Consider the following 21,656-nt stretch of genomic DNA (forward strand, 5'->3'; position numbering starts at 1 on the left):
AAAGAGATTAATGGCATAAAGTTCATCTTGAATAATACAAGTGTATATTCTGGGGAGAATTTTCACGTTAGGGACAATATCAGCCAGATTAGAAGAATGGAGGCGATTGGACCTGAAGCCAAAAAACTCTTAAATACTACTAATTAAGAATCAAGTTACCCTATTTCCCGTAAAAAAGCTCAATAACAATGATAGTAATTACACAGAGTAAGGGACTAATAAGCGCCGGGTCTAGAAGTCAGTTGAAACAGGTGCGTATTAAGGGAAGTACGTACACTTTATAAAATAGATCCGTGCAAAAGTGTATTGTTTATCTTCAGCTATGTTTTTAATGAAACAAATGACTGGGAAGTATAATAGGTTTTTTTGCCCCTCAGTTTGTAACTATATATTAGTTCAAGCCTCGAGATCTTTAAACCGAGTGCAAAAATTTCAGCATGTATTTCAGACATCCAGTTCATACAGAAGACATTCCATCAAGTCATCACAGCGCCACGGGGCCCAGGTCTGATATACGCCACAGAAAGGAAACCACAGAACATACAGTCAAACATGTTCACATCAAACATAAAACACATGATGTCATCACCCAGCCGTGTACGAAAGTCAAATCCCGTTCTCTGTGGATTGTCATTATCAAGACTTTTTGGAAAGAGTTCTTCAAAGCGATGGGCCTTAGATTCCTGCAGTATATAATAATTTGGACAACAAACCCTTTTTTCATGAGGTAGGTAATATATTCACAAATCTCAAATGGACCGATGTCAAACTTTATGCTCATATCTATTAATAATATTGGCATTTATTCCTGAATATACATTTTTTCTTGCTATTTTATTTTCATAAATCGAAACACAATTGCTTTGTTTTTGGACTATGAAGATTAACGCCCAGTCTTCAATAAAGGCACGCGACTGTTCAACATAGATTTTCTCAAACGTTTCAAGTCCAAATTTATTTTCCTCAATGTTCTGGAAAGTAGAGTCAGCGTCCAGTACAGTGAAAAGCCAAATAATCACCTTACTCTTTTTTCAACTCAAAAATTTACAGACCTGAGTACAAGCGTATGAGGCTTGAGTTCGGAGTATTAGTATTGTTTAGTATTAGTGTGAATTTAAAAAAATGTTGAACTTCGAGCATTTTTCCCAAATCAACCTAGCTCGCGAAATAACCTAACTACTTAATCAAGCAGCTTCAAGTACAGTCTGCTCACAGATATAATAAACTCAAGCAGACACTTAACCACTGTGTCACGTCATTATGAATGCATAACAACCACTTCAATGTTAGCTACCTCATCGACACAACCGATGACCCCGACTCCAGTCCATGGATGGGGATGCTGCTGTCCATGGTTCTCCTGCTGTTACTGATGACGGCGGGACTATTGTTTGAACACTCCTTCTTCAACAACCAAAGCCTCGAGATCCATATACGCTCATCCCTTATGTCCTCTGTTTATAAGAAGGTACGTCAAACAAGTTCAAGAAAAACACGCTCAAGTATATTGTGATAGCTTAGACAAATCTATCTACTATCTACTAATAAAGCATTTCATACCCCTGTATGTAGACTCAAAACACACATAACGTAAATGCGTTGATATACCACGATACATACTGATATATTTCGTTTTCAGCATAAGTAACCAGTTTCATAACGTCATGGTAACATTTTTTTATTTGCCGTATGCCGCATTTATCAATATAGTACAATGTCATGTATTATATTGGCGGATCGAAGAAACGGGGTAGGGGGAGGTGGAGGGGGTAATGAAATTAAAGCTGCGGGTTGTTGTTTTTTTTTAAACAAAAAGAAGAAGTAAGTGAACTTCATTTCTAAACTCAAACAATTGGGAGACATATCGGAGTCAGTGAATGTTGATATGGCCATCATGAATGAATGCATCACCACTGGCACTTCCTTATGACCATAGTTGTACTGAAATTGCTCTTGATGATAGACATAAAATTTGTACGTGCAAGGTGTCCATTTTCATAAACAACGGCTAGAAATGAACACCAACAAATGTGTGATGCAAAGTGATTGTCACAAGGATGGTCTACAATGATTTATCGACCTTGAAACCCGTCAAAATCAAGAGTGACACTCCATGCATGCGTACGGAAACATCCCATACGATGCGTTCATAAGGTGTCTTTGAAAAGTTTGGTCAACACTTATACTTCCCATTCAGACTGAAAGTTCAGGTTCCCTTAATTTTGTGTTTACATATTATTAGATAATATATAATAATGAATTACTTTATTAATATATAAGGCAATGAATCTCCATTGGAGGTCACGGAAGAAGTATTCCATTGGTGAGATGACCAACTACCTCTCCAGTGACGCTGACACCATCGCCTACCATCTCACCCACCTGACAGAAGTGATGTACACTCCTCTCCACTTCCTCCTGGTCTTCTACCAACTGTTCTTCATCCTTGGTCCAGCAGCTGGGCTTGGACTGGCCACTGTCGTCCTCATCATGCCTATCAATGTGTACATCGCCTTAAGAATGCGGGCTCTATTCGACGAGAACGCCGATAACAAGGACGAGAAGATAAAGCTGTTGAATGAAGTTCTTACGGGTATGAAGGTAGGCAAGGAGCCTCGACGTCATAACACATGCTCACCCTTGGCACATATACAATATTGACACAGTCCATTTTCCGAGGTCTACATTTTATTACAACCTGATAGTTTCACGTGTACTAATAGTATTGGAAAAATGAAAAAAGAAACTGCTTAAAACTTCTTTAAAGCATATGCATCCCCTGAGGTACTTTCAAAAATGGTTTAAATTCCAATCACATACGAAAACATGTTTTGCATTGGAACTATGTGCCTGTTATTTAAGGTATTAAAGCTTCTTGCCTGGGAGAAGTGTTTCGGGGACAAGCTTGATACAATCAGGAACAAGGAACTGTCGGTTCTGAGACGTCTGTACATTTTCCGAGCCTTCACAGTCTTTTGCTGGAATGCATCCCCTTATGTGGTATGTTCCTGGAATTTAATAAAGCCCAGGTGGCCCTAGTTTTGCAGCCAACTGAAATGTGTCACACAACAATGGCATCACTCATCATCATCATCATCATCATCATCATCATCATCATCATCATCATTATCGACAGCTACATATATTTTATATTAGCTGTATCTCTGTGATGAACGGTGTTCAGTAGGGGTGCTTTGGTTCCATGTACATAGTGCATACTAGTGTTGCTATCGATAGTCGCTTTAGTAAACGTTTGGTGCCAATCTTATAGGAAAGCACTTATTAAGCATGATAAAGATTAAAACCAAAGTTGAAGGAATGTCATATATTTTTTCGTTGGTCTGTTCGCCGCTCCTCGAAATCATGCTCCTGCATTGTGTGATGTACGTGTTATTACGTAGAAAGCCGGTTTGCATGTATATTCTCATTCTTCAATGTCCTTCAATATCGTGAAGATCCGGATTAGAACTGATCTTCAGTAACCCATGCGTGTTGTAAGAGACGACTCACGGGATCGGTTGATCAGGCTCGCTGAATTGGCTGACACATGTCATCGTATCCTAATTGATGCTCATGCTGTTGATCCTTGGCTTGTCTGATCCAGACTCGATTATGTAGACACCGCCGCTATATAGCTGAAATGTTGCTGATTTAGGTGTAAAACTCACTCACTGTCCTTTAATAATCATTACCCGCAGTCCCTCGGCCGGTGATGATCTATCTTCAGTTATTGGCGATCTATGGCCTGGTGTTGTCCCTTATAGACAAAGACAATCATAAAGAAAAGCATTTTCTTCACAGATATTACCCTAGTATGGTGATCTGCCTTCTCTAGCCATACATTGTGTTGTCCCCTATAGCTAAAATGTTTAATTTTAAATTTAATTACTAGTTTTACAAAAAGTCACGTATATCTGTGATATTCTAGTTATCTTACTTTCCTTCGTTAACAGGATTGTATGATCCATCTTTCATTATCGTTAATCTATTTATTGTTTTAGTCACGGTATGGGTGAAATACTGACAGGGTGACTTTAAGTTTTAACTCACTAACTCACTCATTCAGTAATTATTGTATTCAACCTGTGCTAACATTGTCTTTGTCGCCAGATCTCCGTGGTGATGTTCTGCGGGTTCTACTACATGAACGGAGACAGTATTTTGTCTCCGAAATCTGCCTTCGCCGTTGTGTCACTTCTAAATCTTCTCCGATTCGCAATTAGCCAGACGCCCGAAGTTGCGTACGATATCACAAAGGTACACTACAAGTTTACCACAGTTACGCCGTATCGAATCATGGCCCATGTGATAATGCATATCGTATCCTGGTGTATTTTGTTTGTAAGGATAAAGGTCGTCATCAACCGTTGCTTGTTTTACAAGGCGACATTGTGGATTGGATGGTCGGTTCGGTGACTGGGTGTCATCGTACCCTCACGGCGTGACACCGATGTCACACCACCAATCACTGGATGTTCTGGCCGAGCGACGATTGTTTTAAGGTGACTTTAGTGAAGCCAAATATAGCTGACTCAGCATCATAGAATAAGCCCCCATCCCCAACTCCATTTCTGGTTTAACTCACCTGGATACACGTATTGCTAAAACATTGCTAGAAACGGACTAGAACACTCATGCTTGGGGTAAGAGGCGGGTGGTCACGCAAGCTGAATGGTTGATACGTCATCGGTTCGCAGATGTGTTGACACTGGATTGTCTGGACCAGACCTGATTATTTACATACCGCCGCATATCTAGAATATTGCTGAATGCGGCCTTAAGCTAAACACACTTACTCAATCACTTATTTTGGTTTTGTCGCTTACAGTATGAGTATCTGATACTCAGCACCACGCAGATCATCCATGTTGATCCATCATATGATATTCACGACAGGCTACTGATCCCTGATTCCTCATTTTTCAGGCCAGTATTTCAGTCAGCAGACTGCAGACATTTCTACAGGAGGACGAGTGTGATGCGAGTTCGGAACGAACTTCTCACTCCACTGGTAGGCCAAATACAAATAGCATCTCCAACTAGACTGCATATATTGACTATCAACATACATACCTAAAGGCATCTAATATATATTAACCGCTACTTCATATGTCCGTAGGTATTGCTATCAAGATGGAGAACGCCAGCTTTTCTTGGGATGACGACAGTTCCAAACCAACATTAAAAGCGTAAGTAAACTGCAGCTGCTGATTATTTCTGTCGATTCATTCAGCAATACATACATGTCGACTCATGACTATCATCAGATACAGATTCCATGTGGGGGGAAAGGGCAAAACAATTGTGAAAAGTATATGAATGGGCCATTCATATGAATCGACCTTCCTTGAGAGAGTGAGTGAGTGACTGAGTTTAGTTTTACGCCGCACTCAGCAATATTCCAACTATATGGTGGCGGTCTGTAAATAATCGAGTCTGGTGCAGACACTCCAGTGATCAACAACATGACCATCGATCTGTGCAATTGGGAACCGATGACATGTGTCAACCAAGTCACCGAACCTGACCACTCGATCCCGTTAGTCGCCTCCTACGACAAGCATAGTCGCCATTTATGGCAAGCATGGGTTGCTGAAGGCCTATTCTACCCCGGGACATTCACGGGTCCCTTCCTTGAGAGAAGCTTAAGCTTGTGCTGCCCTGCCGGTATTACCCGCCCTTTACACAATGTGCCTGAAATACGTGGTTAGCTGGTTGTTTAAAATAAGAAGTATTCAACCTATATGACGTCTGTAAATAATCGAGTCTGGACCAGATAATCCAGTGATCAACAGCATGAGCATCTATCCTACAAAATTGGGTTAGCGAAGCATATGTGATCCAACTGGTCTCTCCCAAGGAAGTTTTCAAAATTGCCTCTCTTCACCCATCAGAAAATGGGTACCCGCTGGGATAAGTCATATGACTATTAACGGTCTAGTGACTCACTGGCAGCTTGGGTTATGCGGGGTAATAATCATCAAATTCTGATAACAGCGTCCAGTGAGCAACTGGTCAGGTGGATAGTAAGCGCTATTATTTTTAATTATTACCGTTATATAGAGTGACATGCCAACCAAGTCAGCGAGCCTAATAACCCGATCCCGCCAGTCGTCTCTTACGACAAGCATGGACTGACTGCCTGATAAAGTAAGCAAACTGGTCAAAACTAGTTAGGGACATATGTAAATTTCCAAATTATGAATGATGATGTATTTTTCATTGACACACTGATAAAACATCAGTCATAATAATCCAATATTCCTAACTTATTTTGTCCAGTGTATTTGTAGCTCGAGGGAGCACAACACTACGCATGCCTTCCGAAAGAGACCTGTTAAGACCAGTTAAAACCTTGGAGCAAACTTTACTTGCACGCTCTTTAAATGATATCACTAACCATAGTGTGCTGTACACACGAACACATACAGACACTTAGACACGTGCAGTATCATTGAACAAAATACTGTGACAATGTGTCCCAGTTTACCTAGCTGTACATGGGTATCTTGTGAGGAAGAGGCACTATGATAACTCACATCGCCTAACGGGCTGCATACTTGTTGAATACTCCCCAAGGAGTCGACTTGGTTAAAAGAATGCCTGATCAAGGAAATACACAAACGCCTTGTTGCGTTGATATGTACGCTGCTAATATTTTTTTTTATTTTATCGTATCCTAAACAGTTTAAGTTGTAAATTGTTAATTGCAAGCGTTTAGGATGTCAGAGATTTACAAGGGCAGAAATGGGTTTTGACATGTGGGTTAAGGTCATGGTGGGAGTCATTGGATTCATCAAGAAGCAATTTTCTCTTTTTGATTATGGTGGGAAATATGAAATTTTTAGCATGTTTACGTAAACCAGTTTCAGTTGAACTTGCTGGATTATTGTAATGAAAACATGACATGAGGACCAAAATTATTCATTTACTAAAAGTGTTATTCGTACCCAAATTCCCAGGAACTTTTTCAGCGCCACCTCTTCCACCCGTATACAATAAAAATGCATCCCTTAATATTTGTCGTAATGAGTACTGATGTCTTTCGCAGTTTGAACCTGAGCATCCCAGAGAGAAGCCTGGTGGCTGTGGTTGGACATGTAGGGGCTGGAAAATCTTCACTGATAGCAGCTGCCCTAGGCGAGATCCAGAAGGTTGAAGGCCAGGTCAATGTCCGAGTAAGCTCCACAGTTCTGGCCTTTGGTTTTGCCAACGCATGTCATGGATTATATCAACGTAATTCTCAAGTCTTATAACCTTCTATATTCATCTGAGAGCCGTTTCATTCAGGAAGCCAGCGATAAACACTACCTCAGGTTTCACCTCATATATACATGCTTTCTACTCAACATGTACGTATTCAGAGAGGTGTAATTATTACACCCAAGACATGAAATAATGAGAAAGGTATTTCTCTTTCTTGTGTAGGACACACAACTTAAAATTTACAAAAATCAAAGGAAAAAACATACATCTTACAGGAAATATTTTACAAAGGTTAATGAATCATACATTGTTAGGTCAGTCTGAATCATCTGCTTTGCAAGATATGCATTCTCACATAGGCATAAAATTAATGGGCCTGCGTTCTGCTTCGCTAGCCTGACTTCTGGAATTTGCAGTCTGTTTGTAGTCATAGGTTGTACGTTGTCAACGCTTTTCAAAACACTCTACACTTACAGGGTCGTGTTGTCTATGTGTCCCAACAAGCCTGGATCCAGAACGACACCCTGCAGAACAACATCTTGTTCGGGAAGCCGATGGACAAGCAGCTGTATGATAAGGTGGTGGAGTGCTGTGCCCTGAAACCTGACCTGGATATGCTTCCAGCAGGGGACCAGACAGAAATAGGGGAGAGGGTGAGTGACTTACAACGCAGTTTTCGAAACATCCAGTGAACCTGTGATTAATTGTTGGTATTCCAAGAATCTAAAAACATCTCCAGCCAAGTAACTATCACAATGGGTATTACATTTGTTTCCGATCTTGTCATCGGTGTATCAGCTAGACTGGAGGACAGAAGCAGAGAGTGTCTCTAGCCAGAGGTGTCTGCTCTGATTTGTGTCCACCAGGTCTTGTGTTTGTTTTCTTTCTTGTCATCAGGATATCAACACGAATGGAGGACAGAAGCAGAGAACGTCTCTAGCCTGTGTTGTTAACTGTGTTGCGGGTTTTGTATTTGTTTCCTATCTTGTCCCCAGGGTATCACCCTGAGTGGAGGACAGAAGCAGAGAGTGTCTGCGACTAAAGCTGTCTACTGTGTAGTGGGTTTTGTACTTGTTTCCTGTCTTGTCAACATCAACCTGAGTGGGATGACAGAAGAAGAGAATGTCTCCAGTTAAAGCTCTGCACTGTCTACTGTGTAGTGGGTTTTAGTTTGTTTCTTGTCTTGTCACCAGGGTATCAACTTAAGTGGAGGACAGAAGCAGAGAGTCTCACTGGCCAGAGCTGTCTACAACAATGCTGACATCTATCTGCTGGATGATCCACTCAGTGCTGTTGACAGTCATGTGGGGAAGCATATATTTAACTGTGTCATAGGTGCAAAGGGAATGTTAAAAGACAAGGTAATAAGATAGTAATATGATGAAGTGATGAGTAAGTACTAAGTCAACCGTAAATCAGCGGATTCATGCTTTAATACTGTTCAAACATCAGTGAAGAAATTCAAACATATTGATTCTGCAGACAAGAGTCCTGGTAACGCACAACGTCCGTTACCTGCCTGGCGTTGACAACATCGTCGTTCTTGGAGACGGCACAGTGGCAGAGACGGGATCATTCAGCGACCTCCTCAACAGTGACGGTGTGTTTACGCGTGTGCTGCGATCTTACCTTGCTGACTATGAAGACAACAGGGCGTGTGTCGAAGGTGAAGTACATAGTGGTCACAGCCGTAGTCGTAGATGCACCTGTAGAAGTATCTGAAGACGTACCTTGTGCAGCACTTATTGTAATAATTGTAGTAGTAATAGTTCTAAACGTCTCAGCATTTATATAAATATAGTTTAGTATTACCCCTCACTCAGCAATGTTTCAGTTATATGAGTCTGTAAATAATCGAATCTGGGTCAGACAATCCAGTGATGAAAAGCATGTGCATTCATCTGCGAAATTGGGAGTCTGACCATCCCATCCCGTTACTCGCTTCTTACGACAAGCATAGTCGCCTTTTATGGCAAGCATGGGTTGCTGAAGGCCTATTCTATAATGTGATTCTATACTTCGTTTTAGATCTGGAGAAAAGCGAAGACGACGACATAGACAGTGATCTGAAAACAAAGTTGATTCGTCTGAATAGGTGAGCTAGATCTGGAGGGGTGTTTTAGTTACCCTCCACAGTGGGTAACACTAGTCCGCCCTTGTCTTCCCTGAGGCGAATGACACAAATTTAAGTTCCTGTGAACGTTTATATCTTGTATCCGTTCTAAAGTTTAACACCACTACCGTTTTGTCGACACCGTGGTAACAGATGTACCACACCATGATGTTTTAGCGAGGATGTACCAGTAACAACTGACGCCAGTCCAAACATATCTCAAGAGGTGAACATGAAGACATCAAGACAGAGCTCCAGACATCTGTCTACCTCTGACGATAACCTGCAATCTGGTGGGGAAATAATTGTAGAAGAGGAGTCGGTGGAAGTTAGCGGAAAGGTATTAGTACGAATCACAGAGTCTCACACAGGCAGTCTTGGGTAGGGCAGCATATTGATTGAAGATTTAAACACGATTTTGAGTGTAACACAAAGACGTGTCAAGCCTATTTCTTATATTAGTTATCCTATTGTTATTCATCACAACAGAGAAAACATCCTTTAAGATATATACTTATCAAATGGTATGTATTTTGTTGCGTTTTTTTGTGTGTGTGTTTGTTTTGTTTTTGGTTTGTTTTTCTATTTGTTTGGTTTGTTTTGTGGGATTTTTAGTTTGTTTGTTTGTTTGTTTTGCAAAAGGAAACTCTCACCTTCAAGACCATCGCTCTGTTTATATACGAGTATCTCTTTACACTACAGCGGACATGGAGTCTGTTTCTGGATTATGCAAGGGCTTACGGCCACTGGCAGATGTTGTTGACAGTGACGTCCTACTGTCTGTACTACATCCTCTGGTTGGAGGGCAACATCTGGCTGACCCAGTGGACGGACGACCCTCTGCTGAAGAGTGTCAGAGACGGTATCCTCACCAATGGGACAACAAAGGAGGACGTTCGGAGGACCAACATGCAATATCTGAGTGTCTACAGCGGATTTGGACTAGCCATGTGTAAGTTTGTTGTTTTGCAATGCGAAAATCAGGGGGAGGGAATGTTTCGAATGTATTGTCAAAGGAAGCTTGATTGTGGAGTGTTGCATCTGTAATCCTCGGAATCACATGTCATGAAAATATGCCTGGAGTAACTCCTTAGAAAGTTGAATGTAATGGAGAGAATGGGGAAAGCCTGTGTTAACTGAATAGCCGCTAAGTCAATGATAAAATGGTGACTAACAAATGTGTAGCATACAGGGTGTTGTTTAAACCCTGCCATACTTACTCGTACCCTGTGTTTGTCTTTGTTGTAGTTTGTTACCCCTGAACCAGTAGATCCGGGGTAGACATGTCTTCAGCAAACCATGCTTTCTGCGACTGGCGAGATCGGGTAGACAGGCTTTCTGATTTGGTTGTTTGGTTGACACATGTCATCGTGTCCCACTTGCGTAAACCGATGTTCATGATTCTGATCACTGGATTGAGTGATCCTGACCGCAGCGATATACAGCTGGAATATTGCTGAGTGTAGCGTTTACAAGCAAACAAAACGAGCCATGGTAAATTACAGACGTTGTTTTTCATAAGAGTATCATGTTAATAGTCGTCAACTTCTAGAATGCCAAAGACACGTCTAAAATTGCGTATCAACATGATCTTACAGCGTTCTGCATCCTCATATACACTTCTTTCACAACCATCGGCGTGGTAAAGGCCTCGACAGACCTCCATCACAAATTGCTGACAAGCATCCTGAGAGCTCCAATGGCATTCTTCGACACAACACCAATCGGTAGAATAACCAATCGCTTCTCACATGACATGGACAAGATCGACGTGAGCCTGCCATTTGACCTTGAGTTCTGGCTGGACTCTGTGGCTATCGTGGCGGTGTCCCTGGTTGCTGTTGTGTACAGCTCTCCTCATGTTATAGTGCTCATCATACCACTGACATACTACTACTGCTATATACAGGTGAGTGATCGAGTTTTGTTTTACGCCGCTTTTAGCAATATTACAGCAACAAAATTGAGGCGGACACCAGAAACACTCCAACCACGAAGCTACCCCACAAATTGATATAAACAAATGTGAAGTGGCAATGTGGACTAACAGTGAAATGTGGCAACATGTTAATAAATAAATAATAGGGTGACGACCATTTAAGGCCCGTGAAGATGGCTGACATGCTCCACAATTTCAGTGTGTGTGTGTGTGTGTGCGTGCGTGCGTGCGTGCGTGCGTGCGTGCGTGCGTGTGTGTGTGTGTGTGTGTGTGTGTGTGTGTGTGTAAACACAGACAATTAATGATTTAGATCATATATTTTTATCCCACCTACATCTGGACCTTCACTGCAAATTGTCCTTGTCTCTCTACTATGTGTTCGTTACCAGTCATTTTCTACATCGTAGTGGTTATGTGGGTTATTTTGTTTGATAGAGGTACCATTACAAGTCCACGTCTCAGCTGACGAATCTGGAATCCAAGACACGGTCACCCATTGAAAGCCACTTCACAGAATCGGTAATGGGGGCGGAGGTGGTGAGGGCATACGGGGCTCAAGACAGATTTGTCCGTAAGCTTGAGAACCGTATAGACAACTTCAACAGGGTGGTCTTCTACCAGCTGTTGTCCCACAGGTGAGAATTGTTTTTGTAAGGTAAGTGAGTGAGTTTAGTTTACCCCGCGCTCAGTAATATCCCAGCTATATGACGGTAGTATATAAACAATCAAATCTGGACCAGACAGGCCAGTGATTAACAGCATGAGCATCGACGTGCGCAAATGGGAACTGATGTCATCTGTCAACCAAGTCAGTGAGGCTGACCACCCGATGCCGTTAGTCGCCTCTTGCAAGCATCGGTTACTAAAGGCCAGTATTCTAACCCGGACCTTCACGGGTTTGCTTTTGTAATGCCAAAAAATTGGTTTGAAAGGAGTTTCTAGTAACTACACCATGTCAAACTGAAAGGTATTGATCTCCTGAAGCTCCATTTGCCGGTTGGGTCGCTGAAGCAGATTACAACCTGAATTTTATGCTTCATTCGAAGGTTCGCGTTGATACTGGTCTTGATTTCACCAAATGGACAGTATAAGCCATAACACAAACAGTGAACACAACTCTGGACACAAGCAGTGAACACAACCCCGGACACAAACAGTGCACACAATCAGTAACAATGAACATAATCACTGGACACAATCTGAAAACACAAACAAGGAATATCTGCATGAACGTTATGCATAAACATTGCCTGAAACACTCCTCGACTAATCTTTTGACAATCACAGCTCCTGTTTCACACTTTTGTTCGTGTTTCTATTGTTTTAATCAATTGTACTCAGGTGGATGGGTATACACCTCTTGGTTGTTGGTAACGTCATCTGTAGTGCGACATCCTTCCTACGGAATCTGACCAAGGGTATCCAATCCGGTGCTCTGGTTGGGCTGGGGACGGCTTTTTCACTCGATGTAATTTCTTTGATTTCATTTTTGTATTTCGAAAGCTTTTGTATATTTGTAGTGGATTTAACTTGATATTGCAGCAAATAACGTCTTTGTTAGCAGAGGTTAAAGTATTAATTTTGATAATGCAAGTATTCCACATTTGTTCATGCGTTCATTAACTCATGATATGTAATACTGGTATCAAAACGTAGGCCAGGTGCAAATTCGAAACGGTTGCTAATTCCACAATTAACACATGCAGACTGGTCTGCTAATTTAGTATTGTCAGTTATGCCACCTTAAGATGAACAACTCGAATAGATTTCTAGCTATTTCGTTTTGTCTTTTTCATCATTTCGGAAGCTTATGTGAGACAGAAGACCACCTTTGCCTTAGTACTCATTTACCAATCATGAACCTTTTCTAGATAAACTCCTCCTTGGGGTTCATGGTCATTACCCAGAGTGAGGTGGAGGTCAATCTGATGTCCATGGACAGAGTCCAGCAGTATATCAGCAAGCCAAATGAAGTGAGTTCTTGTCCATTTTGTCGTCACTCCCAGCACACATCACAATAGAAATTAAATGGCATAAATGATACACCTGACATTGACAACCAATCTACAATGATTTACGTTGCCCTTAAACAATGTTAGCTCTGACATCTTTCAAAAACACGACTTGCGAAAAACGCGACATGTGTCGCAATGGAGGTAACTCAGGCAGTTCTGTGTGCTGGGTGACTCCAGTTTGGTTCAACACTAAACGATCAGGGAAGAGGATGAGTTAATCTGGATGGCTCATCCTTGAAGCCATCTGTGGACGTGTGTGTGTGTGTGTATAATTACATGAAGCACAAGTAGGGTTGCACAACAGGGAGGAAATGAACAGTCTTCATACATGCAAGCGAAACGAGCAAAGGTTGGCAACGTACTACCCTTTCCCTGAGGATATGGGTGTGTACTATTGGTGGTGGCGATATTTTATTTTGACATGCAAAATATGTCGCTAAACTTGGCTCGCTTCACTCGCATATAAGACTGGTAATTTTCTCCTTGGTACGCAACCCTGTTTGAGCTACAGTTCGCCCGTGGACGAAGTCACGGTCTAAACTTACGCTAGGGTTCATTCACACCGTTCATATGAACCGTGACGTGCCCATGATAGCTTTTCCTCAATGTTTTAAAATCAGTGTTTTACTTGCCTCCTGTGTGTGTGATTCCGATAATTTTAAAGCGTTTTAAATGTTTTGGGCGGAGCACGTGCATTACACGTGGAAGGCAAGGTGTCCGTTGACAGTCGCATCCCAGCTGATTCAAGAGGAAACACCAAATATTAAAATTATTCCTCAAGTATATCTTCGGGCAGTTCACAGGTTGGATCAAAGACTCCCCCACCCCACCCCACCCCACCCCGGTTTGTTTGAAAAATTATGCCTTTGGCCTCGGGAAATCGGGTCGGGCCTCTTGGCCTCCTCAATTTCCCTCTGCCGCGGGCTTATTTTCCCAAACCTCAGAGCCGGTTTTGTTCCTTTACTCATAGACCCCTTTTCCGTGGGGAAGTTTCCATTGGAATCATCGTTGAGGCTAATAACGCTCCCTTGTATTTTAGGCAGCCTTGAGAAAGGGGCAAGTCCCTTTGAACTGGCCTAACAAAGGCAGGCTTGAATTTCTGAACTACAGCCTCCGTTATCGGCCTGACAGGGACCTGGTGCTGAGAAACATTTCATTTACTGTACGTGGAGGAGAGAAGGTAGGTGGAATTTTTATTCTAAACATAGTAGATGTAATATTCGAGTACATACTTCTTTAAAATGTTTTTTCGAGAATTTTATATTGAATCACGAATGTGATGGATGGGTGACCGTGCTTGGCAGTTTGACTCCTGAGAGTTTCTAGGACTTCGGTCCTGCCCCACAACGAAGCACATGGGAAACATGTGGTCTCACCTTAATCAAATGAGTTTGTTCAAATTTGCTTCTGTTCACCCAGCAGAAAATGGGTACCCGGTGAGATAAAATCCTGTGAGTATAACCTTCTAGCGCCTAACAGGCAGCTTGGGTTATCCGGGGTAATGATAATCAGATTCTGATTACAGCGTACAGTGACCAACTAGTCAGATGGATACTAGGCCCTATATAAGTGAATTATTATCATTATTATGTGGTCTAAAACAACATTGATATAATTACAGATAGGTGTGGTAGGCAGAACGGGAGCAGGTAAATCCTCCCTGATGCTCTCCCTTTTCCGTCTGGTGGAGCCAGCAGAGGGCGCTATTTTGTTAGACGGTGTAGACATTGCTGACATCGGACTTCATGATCTCAGGGAAAAGCTTGCTATCATACCACAGGTATGCTACCTAGACTGAGTGAGTAGAACTTTGATTGAGTGAGTAGAACTTTGAGTGAAAGAATGAGTGAGTATAGCTTTGCCCTGAACAGCAGCGTTTTGCGCACATCACAACGCATCAGCAAACGAATACGTGAAATATCAAAATGAGTGAGTGAGGTAATAGTTACCCGTCACATCGGCCATATTGCAGTCATATCGTGACGAGAACAATTCATTTAATAAAACGAAAACATCTGGAAGAGTAAAACCTGTCGACAATGGAGAGTAAAAATACTAGACCATCACATATATGAATATAAAATTAGCATGTAAAACTAAAACACTGTAATCACAGAAGACAATGCAATATAAGCCACGGGCAATAGATCACCAACAACTGTAATTAATGAAAATACTAGCGTCTGCCTCTAAAACATGACTTCAAATGCGGACAAGACAGTTTAAAAATGAGCAATGGATCGCCAACAACTGAAGATAGATCACCATACTAGGCACCATTGCTTGTTAGTGCTATTTAATTCTTTGAGATGCCTACAAACAGTAAAGTATTCAAAAACCTGGTTTGTTTTAGGGTTTTTTTATTGTTGTAAAATAGACAGGCAAGTTTGTATCTGTGTCATTGTCAGCATTCCTCTAACAATTGAACTAATAACAAGCAGATCCTTGCCTGTGAAAGAGATAATACCCTACCGAAAAACACGAAACAATGAACCCTGAGTAACCGTAAAGCTGCCTGAAAATGGTTCTATAGAAGAAAGCGTTTAGACAACAGAATACATACTCCTTTTCAGGACCCTTTCCTCTTCACGGGTCCTTTGAGAATGAACCTTGACCCAGAGGATCTGTATACAGATGAGGACATCTTGGCCGCTTTGGACCACACCCATCTTCGCGGTTTTGTGGAATCCCTGCCCGATGGACTTGACACAGACTGTGGGGAAGGAGGGAACAACTTCAGGTCAGGTTTTGCGTGGTTTGGGTCAAAGGTTAGGCGAGGCATCGCTTTGAGCAAGGGTCTGTATTAGCGTTACAAGTGTTTATAAATTTACCTAAACTATTTTGAGGTAACAGTCCAGAATAAGGGTAAGTGTGTGTATGTGAGGTAGTTGACGTCCCTTTTGCGATACGTCTGGGTGTGTCAAGTTGATGTGGGGACATAAATCTTTGTTCAGACATTCAACAAACTCGATTATGCGCACCCATAACTGGATAGCAGAGCCTTCTCCGTTGTTGTACCACGTTTATGGGACACTGACAAAAGAGACTGCACAATAACAAATCACTGACATTCAGCAAGAACATCGTCTACAAAGAGACGGTCAAACAAGAATAAGTTAAACACCGCCCTTACAATATAACCGTATTATGAGTGGCGCCAGTGGGCGGCATTGTGAGCGAATAGGCCCCATGTCGTAATATTACTGATTTCCAACACTGACCACGTGAAAGTCTTTTGAGCAAAACGTATGCAGAATCAGCTTCACGGACAAGCACTGTACATGCATTGGCCTACATCTGCTATTCCTTTGAAAAACCAAAATAGGCTTGCTCATTGCTGTGCGCTGACTTCTCGAAAACTCGGTCTCTGCACAGTTCCAACTTATCCTTGTTTGCCAGTAGATACAGACCGCTTTATTGCAACCCATAAGCATTGTATATGGTACTAGAAAACCTAAAACATTTTAGGGAGAACCGATATTTCTGTCACGTCATTGAGATGTAAGTTTGCGCAGTTATACTTGAGAGCTTCAGTTGAATTTGCGAATAAGGAAGTATTTTTAATGTGTGGAGGGTAAACATTCATGGATTTATTTTGGACGTATTGGCAGTGTTGGGCAGCGACAGTTATTCTGTATGACCAGAACACTGCTCCGAAAAGCCAAGGTTCTTGTTCTGGACGAGGCCACAGCTTCGGTTGACATGGAAACCGATGACTTGATTCAGCAGACCATCAGGTCAGAGTTCAAGGACTGCACGGTGCTGACCATCGCCCACAGACTCAACACCGTCATGGACTACGACAGGTAAAATCATTAAATGTATATGTTGAGTGTTTACGATCCTGTTTCCTATGTATCTAAATTAGTAAACATTCAGGTTAGAAATGCTATTCTTGTTTTCCCTAAGAGTTGACTATCGGGATCGGATGGTACTTCTCGCTGACTTGGTAGAAGCATATCATGGTAATACAACAGAGTACGTCGATGCTTATAAGTTTAGTCACAAGACTGTTTGGTCCAGACTCTATTATCTACATAAACAAGGCACTAATTACCATTTGAAAGATCGACAGTATTCGGTTATTGGTTCAAACGATATGACGTCTCAATGCTTAATTGTTGAGACACGATATGACATATTCATGACGCCAGAAATTTATTTTGGATATACCCTTTGTCGTCGAATAACGGCCTAGCAGTTAAGTGAACGGGATTTGAACCCACGGTAATGTCGCTGCACTGGTGCCGGGCGCAACTCTGCTCTCTGCAACACATTTGTGACTTAACCGCCCCACAGTTAATACCTGCAGAATCATTTGTAATCGCAGCTAGAAATGTACGATAAGTGTGTTCATTTGATAAAACAGCATTTGGTATGGGCATGCCTAAACCCCATTGAGTAGCTTTCATGTGCAGTTTAATAAAAGATAAGGGGATCTCTAAATCTGTCTGTTATCTGAACGCAGACGCACGAAACGAATTTAACGTCCGATTAGGCCGTAATATACCCATTACAACATCTGTACGGTTCTTGTGCTCAACATGTCATGATTAAAAAAAACCTAAATGGTCACGAAATATTGCTGTAATCCGCTTTCCATCTTCAGGATTCTAGTTCTTGATCTGGGTGAGGTGAAAGAGTTTGATTCTCCCGAGAAACTCATCCAGAAACAAGGTGTGTTCTATCAGATGGCCCGTGATGCAGGAATCAACCCCAGTAGAACGCCCAATTCAAGTTAACACTCAAGTGGAACACAAACACCATTAAAGCCTCCTTACACACCGTCCAATGCTGCATCTTTAATGGTGTATTAATGTTCTTGAAGATATGGCTGCTTGTCTTTGAACGCAGCCAGTAACAGTGAAAATCACCATATAATTCAGTATGGGTTTGAAATGTGTTTGTATTTTTGGTGGAATATTGAGAAATAAATTTACAAACCAATATATCTATGTGTCTACGTTTTTCCCTAAACGCCTTTAAATCGGTCCGTGGGTTTTCAGAGAACAGCAGGCTGGTGTAATCAACACTTTTCTCCTTTACTTGTTCTTAGCCCCACTGCCATTCGTGACCAACTCGTATTATTCCGAGACTGGCCGAATAGCGACTCGTGCCCCTCTCGAAGGATTTCATATTCGCGTAGGAACATCAGAACTATTTCAAACAGGAACGATAATTATAACTCTATTCCTGTTCAAATGGTACTTAATATCACCGAAGTAGTCATACATTGTATTGTTGTTTTTGTTTTTGTTTATTTATTTCAAAGAAATAAACCTCCTTGATACACCTAAAAGAACGAACAAAATGTAGCTGGTAAAGACATAATCTGACGTTATCATTACCACATCCCTACTCCAAAATTTCTGAAAAGGGTTTAATAACTACAAGTGAAATTTGTTTCATCGAATGTGTGACTAAAACGTATTTTAAAAAACAAAGTACATTAAATCCCAGAGTAGACACTCAAGGATGACTTTAAAATACTGGACATTTGTGTCACCCTGCTGTCACACCCAAAGGGGAATTTTGACTGATTCGCTGAAAAATATGTGAATGACCCAAGAAGGTCAGACTAAAATATTCACGGAGATGTGAAAGATACGCCCAATGGTAAAGATTAACGTTGATTAGTTTTACACATGTAATGTTATTATTTTAAAGCTCCTAGCGATTTATGATTAGATTTCCTAAAACTGTTTGAAGCGCACGTACAATCACCACTACATGTTGGCAAGATCATCAGAAAATAATGTTCAGTTGGACCACAGGCAAAATGTAGCGCAAATAGGGTTGCGCAGCATAGAGAATGTTGTTGGTTGGACAAGACAGGGCAAACACGCATGCGAGTATTTGAATCTCAAAAACTGCACATTAGACAGCACAATTCCGTTAGCTACGTACTTTTTACATTGAATATGACGATATATACTTTTCATGATTTTTAAACAATAACATAATGCCATAAAGAATTTAAGTAGTCGCGATTAATTTTATCAAAGCATCGAATCCATTAAGGGCATTCTGATTGTTTTTTGGCAAATAACAAGCATCGAGTTGGGGACGAGTCATCTTAGAGGTTACAGAGAGGGACGAGTGGTGGCGAATGCAAGGTGCCCAGCTTTCACGCAACGAGACAACCACAAATTATTTATAAACATGAATTGTTAACCAAAATCTTACATATATATATATAATCTACAGGCACATACATTCACACATAATTAACGTGTTGAATACTGGCTGCATAACAACATACAAAACAAAGGTTTAATGAGTGGCATGACCCATGACCTCTCTGAAATAACGTTAACCCCCCTTCCAAACAAAGCCAAAATATCTCCTTAAAATATCGTAAATACGGTACACTTTACTCACACTTTATGAATAGGAAGTTTCAACGGTAGGCGAGGACGGTATATGCTGACATAAAATATTGTTAAGTTGGTATTGCTATGGGCAGTCAGTCGCTTATATCTGCTTCACACTAGGCTGATACGAAGTATGACCCTGGTTACTTGAAATGGGACCCCCCGGATTGAAATCGTTAACAGACAGGCAACATAAGTCAATTCATTTGAAATCAGGAAATGACCTACCAGTATCTGTCTGATGAATTTTTAAAATGTGCGATCGGTGGACACCTCAACAACACCTTATGTCAAATATGTAACTGGTGTTACTTCATGTCAGAACTGACGCTGGATATTAGTAATCAGCTATGTTATATTAGGGAAAACGCTTCACTGTATTTTACTTTGTAGAAATGATTGAGAATGTCTATCAACTGGCATCACATGCGTACAGCGTGGATTTCAGTATAATAGACAATAAATCCTACAGCTATATAAGTTAACCCTAAGTAGTATAAAGTCGATCAGACAAGTCGACCAATGGGTGCCAGCCAAATAGCCAAAGCGCCAAAAGGCCCCAGTAAATTTGGTCAAAATGCCCTAGAGTTATGGGCAAATCTCCCCTGGGGGTAGTCAGAAATGCATAGTTTTTCCATACAATATTCTTCACATATTATTATGTAGTAATATTTCTGACCAAAAGTAATATTCATGTATGGACAACATTGCAGTTCATATTATCTGGTAAAGAATCACAAGAATAAATTAAATAGTTTGCATAATATATTTATTGTAAATACTGTAAAGTTTCTGTCAACAAATGACAGTGTGTCATCTCAACAAGTATGAGTGAGTGAGTTTAGTTTTACGCCACACTCAGCCATATTCCACCTATATGGCGGCGGTCTGTAAATAATCAAGTCTGGACCAGACAATCCAGTGATCAACAACATGCGCATCGATCTGCACAATTTGGGACCCGATGACATGTGTCAACCAAGTCAGCGTGCCTGACCACCCGATCCCGTTAGTCGCCTCTTACGACAAGCATGGGTTAGTGAAGATACATATCAAAACTATCTAGAGGTTGTGGTAATCACTCTTGTCCAACATTTAGGCTGTATAGGCTTTGGTTTTGTCAACAAGTATGATATAATAGGTGTCAAAACAATTTAAAGCTTTTGTTAATTACTCTTGTCAAAATTAGGTCGTAAATGCGTACGTTTTGTCAGTACGTATGGTAAAATAAGTATCAAAACTATCTTAACTATGCTTAATTACTCTTGTCAAAACGTCTGTATAAAACATACTATTAAAGCATGATCTGATCCTAGTCTTCAAAGAAGAACACTCAAACCTCTTGGCATATCGTCTCTGACTTGAAAGTGGACATCAACCACCTAAATATCGACTTGTTGCAGGGGTGAACAATCGGATGTACCAGCTTTCAGTCGGATGTACCAGCTTTCACTTGAATATATGATGAGCGAGAGGGACATGGCTTCCTATTTGTTAGCTTGTGGGTCATTGTTCAACTGAACATATGACTGTGATATGACTTGCAACTCTAAAAGTAAGGATGTACTGATGTGTAAATGTCATGAATTATGTAAATGAACCTTAAAAGACTTTTTGGGTTGGTGTTTCTTATTCATCAGAGTTCTTTCAAAGCATTACACATCACACCTCCCAAATTTGTCCAATACAGCTATTAAGCTAACTGGATTGAGAGGGGCCAGTGTAGGATACAATCAAGTGTTCAGGGGCCACTCTGAGAAGGGTCGTTAAAAAGGCGTGAAAACCCAGGGGTCACTGTGGCAAGGGCCACTCCGGGAAAAAATCCACTGCTGACGCTGGTAAGTTGGTTTGGTCCACTAATGCCTACAGGGCCAAATAGCTACAGGGAATAATAGCTACAAAAATTATTGTGACAGCGATACACTTACCTGCACACGCGTGAACCGTACCGGATAGTGTACACTAATGCTTACAATGGATTAGGGGAGTAGAGGACAAAGCGCAGTTAG

At 41.2% G+C, this 21,656-nt stretch overlaps 1 protein-coding gene and 1 pseudogene across 1 annotated transcript; both read left to right on the forward strand.

Annotated features, from left to right (window-relative positions):
- Window positions 1-21,656, forward strand: part of LOC137287724 (protein wech-like) — a 75,073-nt pseudogene that overhangs the window by 20,209 nt on the left and 33,208 nt on the right.
- LOC137286622 (multidrug resistance-associated protein 1-like) lies at window positions 608-18,015 on the forward strand. The gene is made up of 23 exons (XM_067818571.1): window positions 608-727; window positions 1,291-1,468; window positions 2,281-2,601; window positions 2,863-3,000; window positions 4,111-4,257; window positions 4,927-5,011; window positions 5,120-5,189; window positions 7,052-7,178; window positions 7,683-7,859; window positions 8,400-8,567; window positions 8,689-8,872; window positions 9,235-9,301; window positions 9,497-9,659; window positions 10,022-10,271; window positions 10,918-11,228; window positions 11,694-11,893; window positions 12,600-12,726; window positions 13,130-13,231; window positions 14,313-14,453; window positions 14,895-15,053; window positions 15,847-16,013; window positions 16,885-17,079; window positions 17,883-18,015. The coding sequence occupies exons 1-23, from the start codon at window positions 669-671 to the stop codon at window positions 18,013-18,015; spliced, it is 3,669 nt and encodes a 1,222-aa protein (XP_067674672.1). The 5' UTR covers window positions 608-668.

The sequence above is a fragment of the Haliotis asinina genome, chromosome 6, assembly GCF_037392515.1.
Source record: "Haliotis asinina isolate JCU_RB_2024 chromosome 6, JCU_Hal_asi_v2, whole genome shotgun sequence".
NCBI lineage: Eukaryota > Metazoa > Mollusca > Gastropoda > Lepetellida > Haliotidae > Haliotis > Haliotis asinina.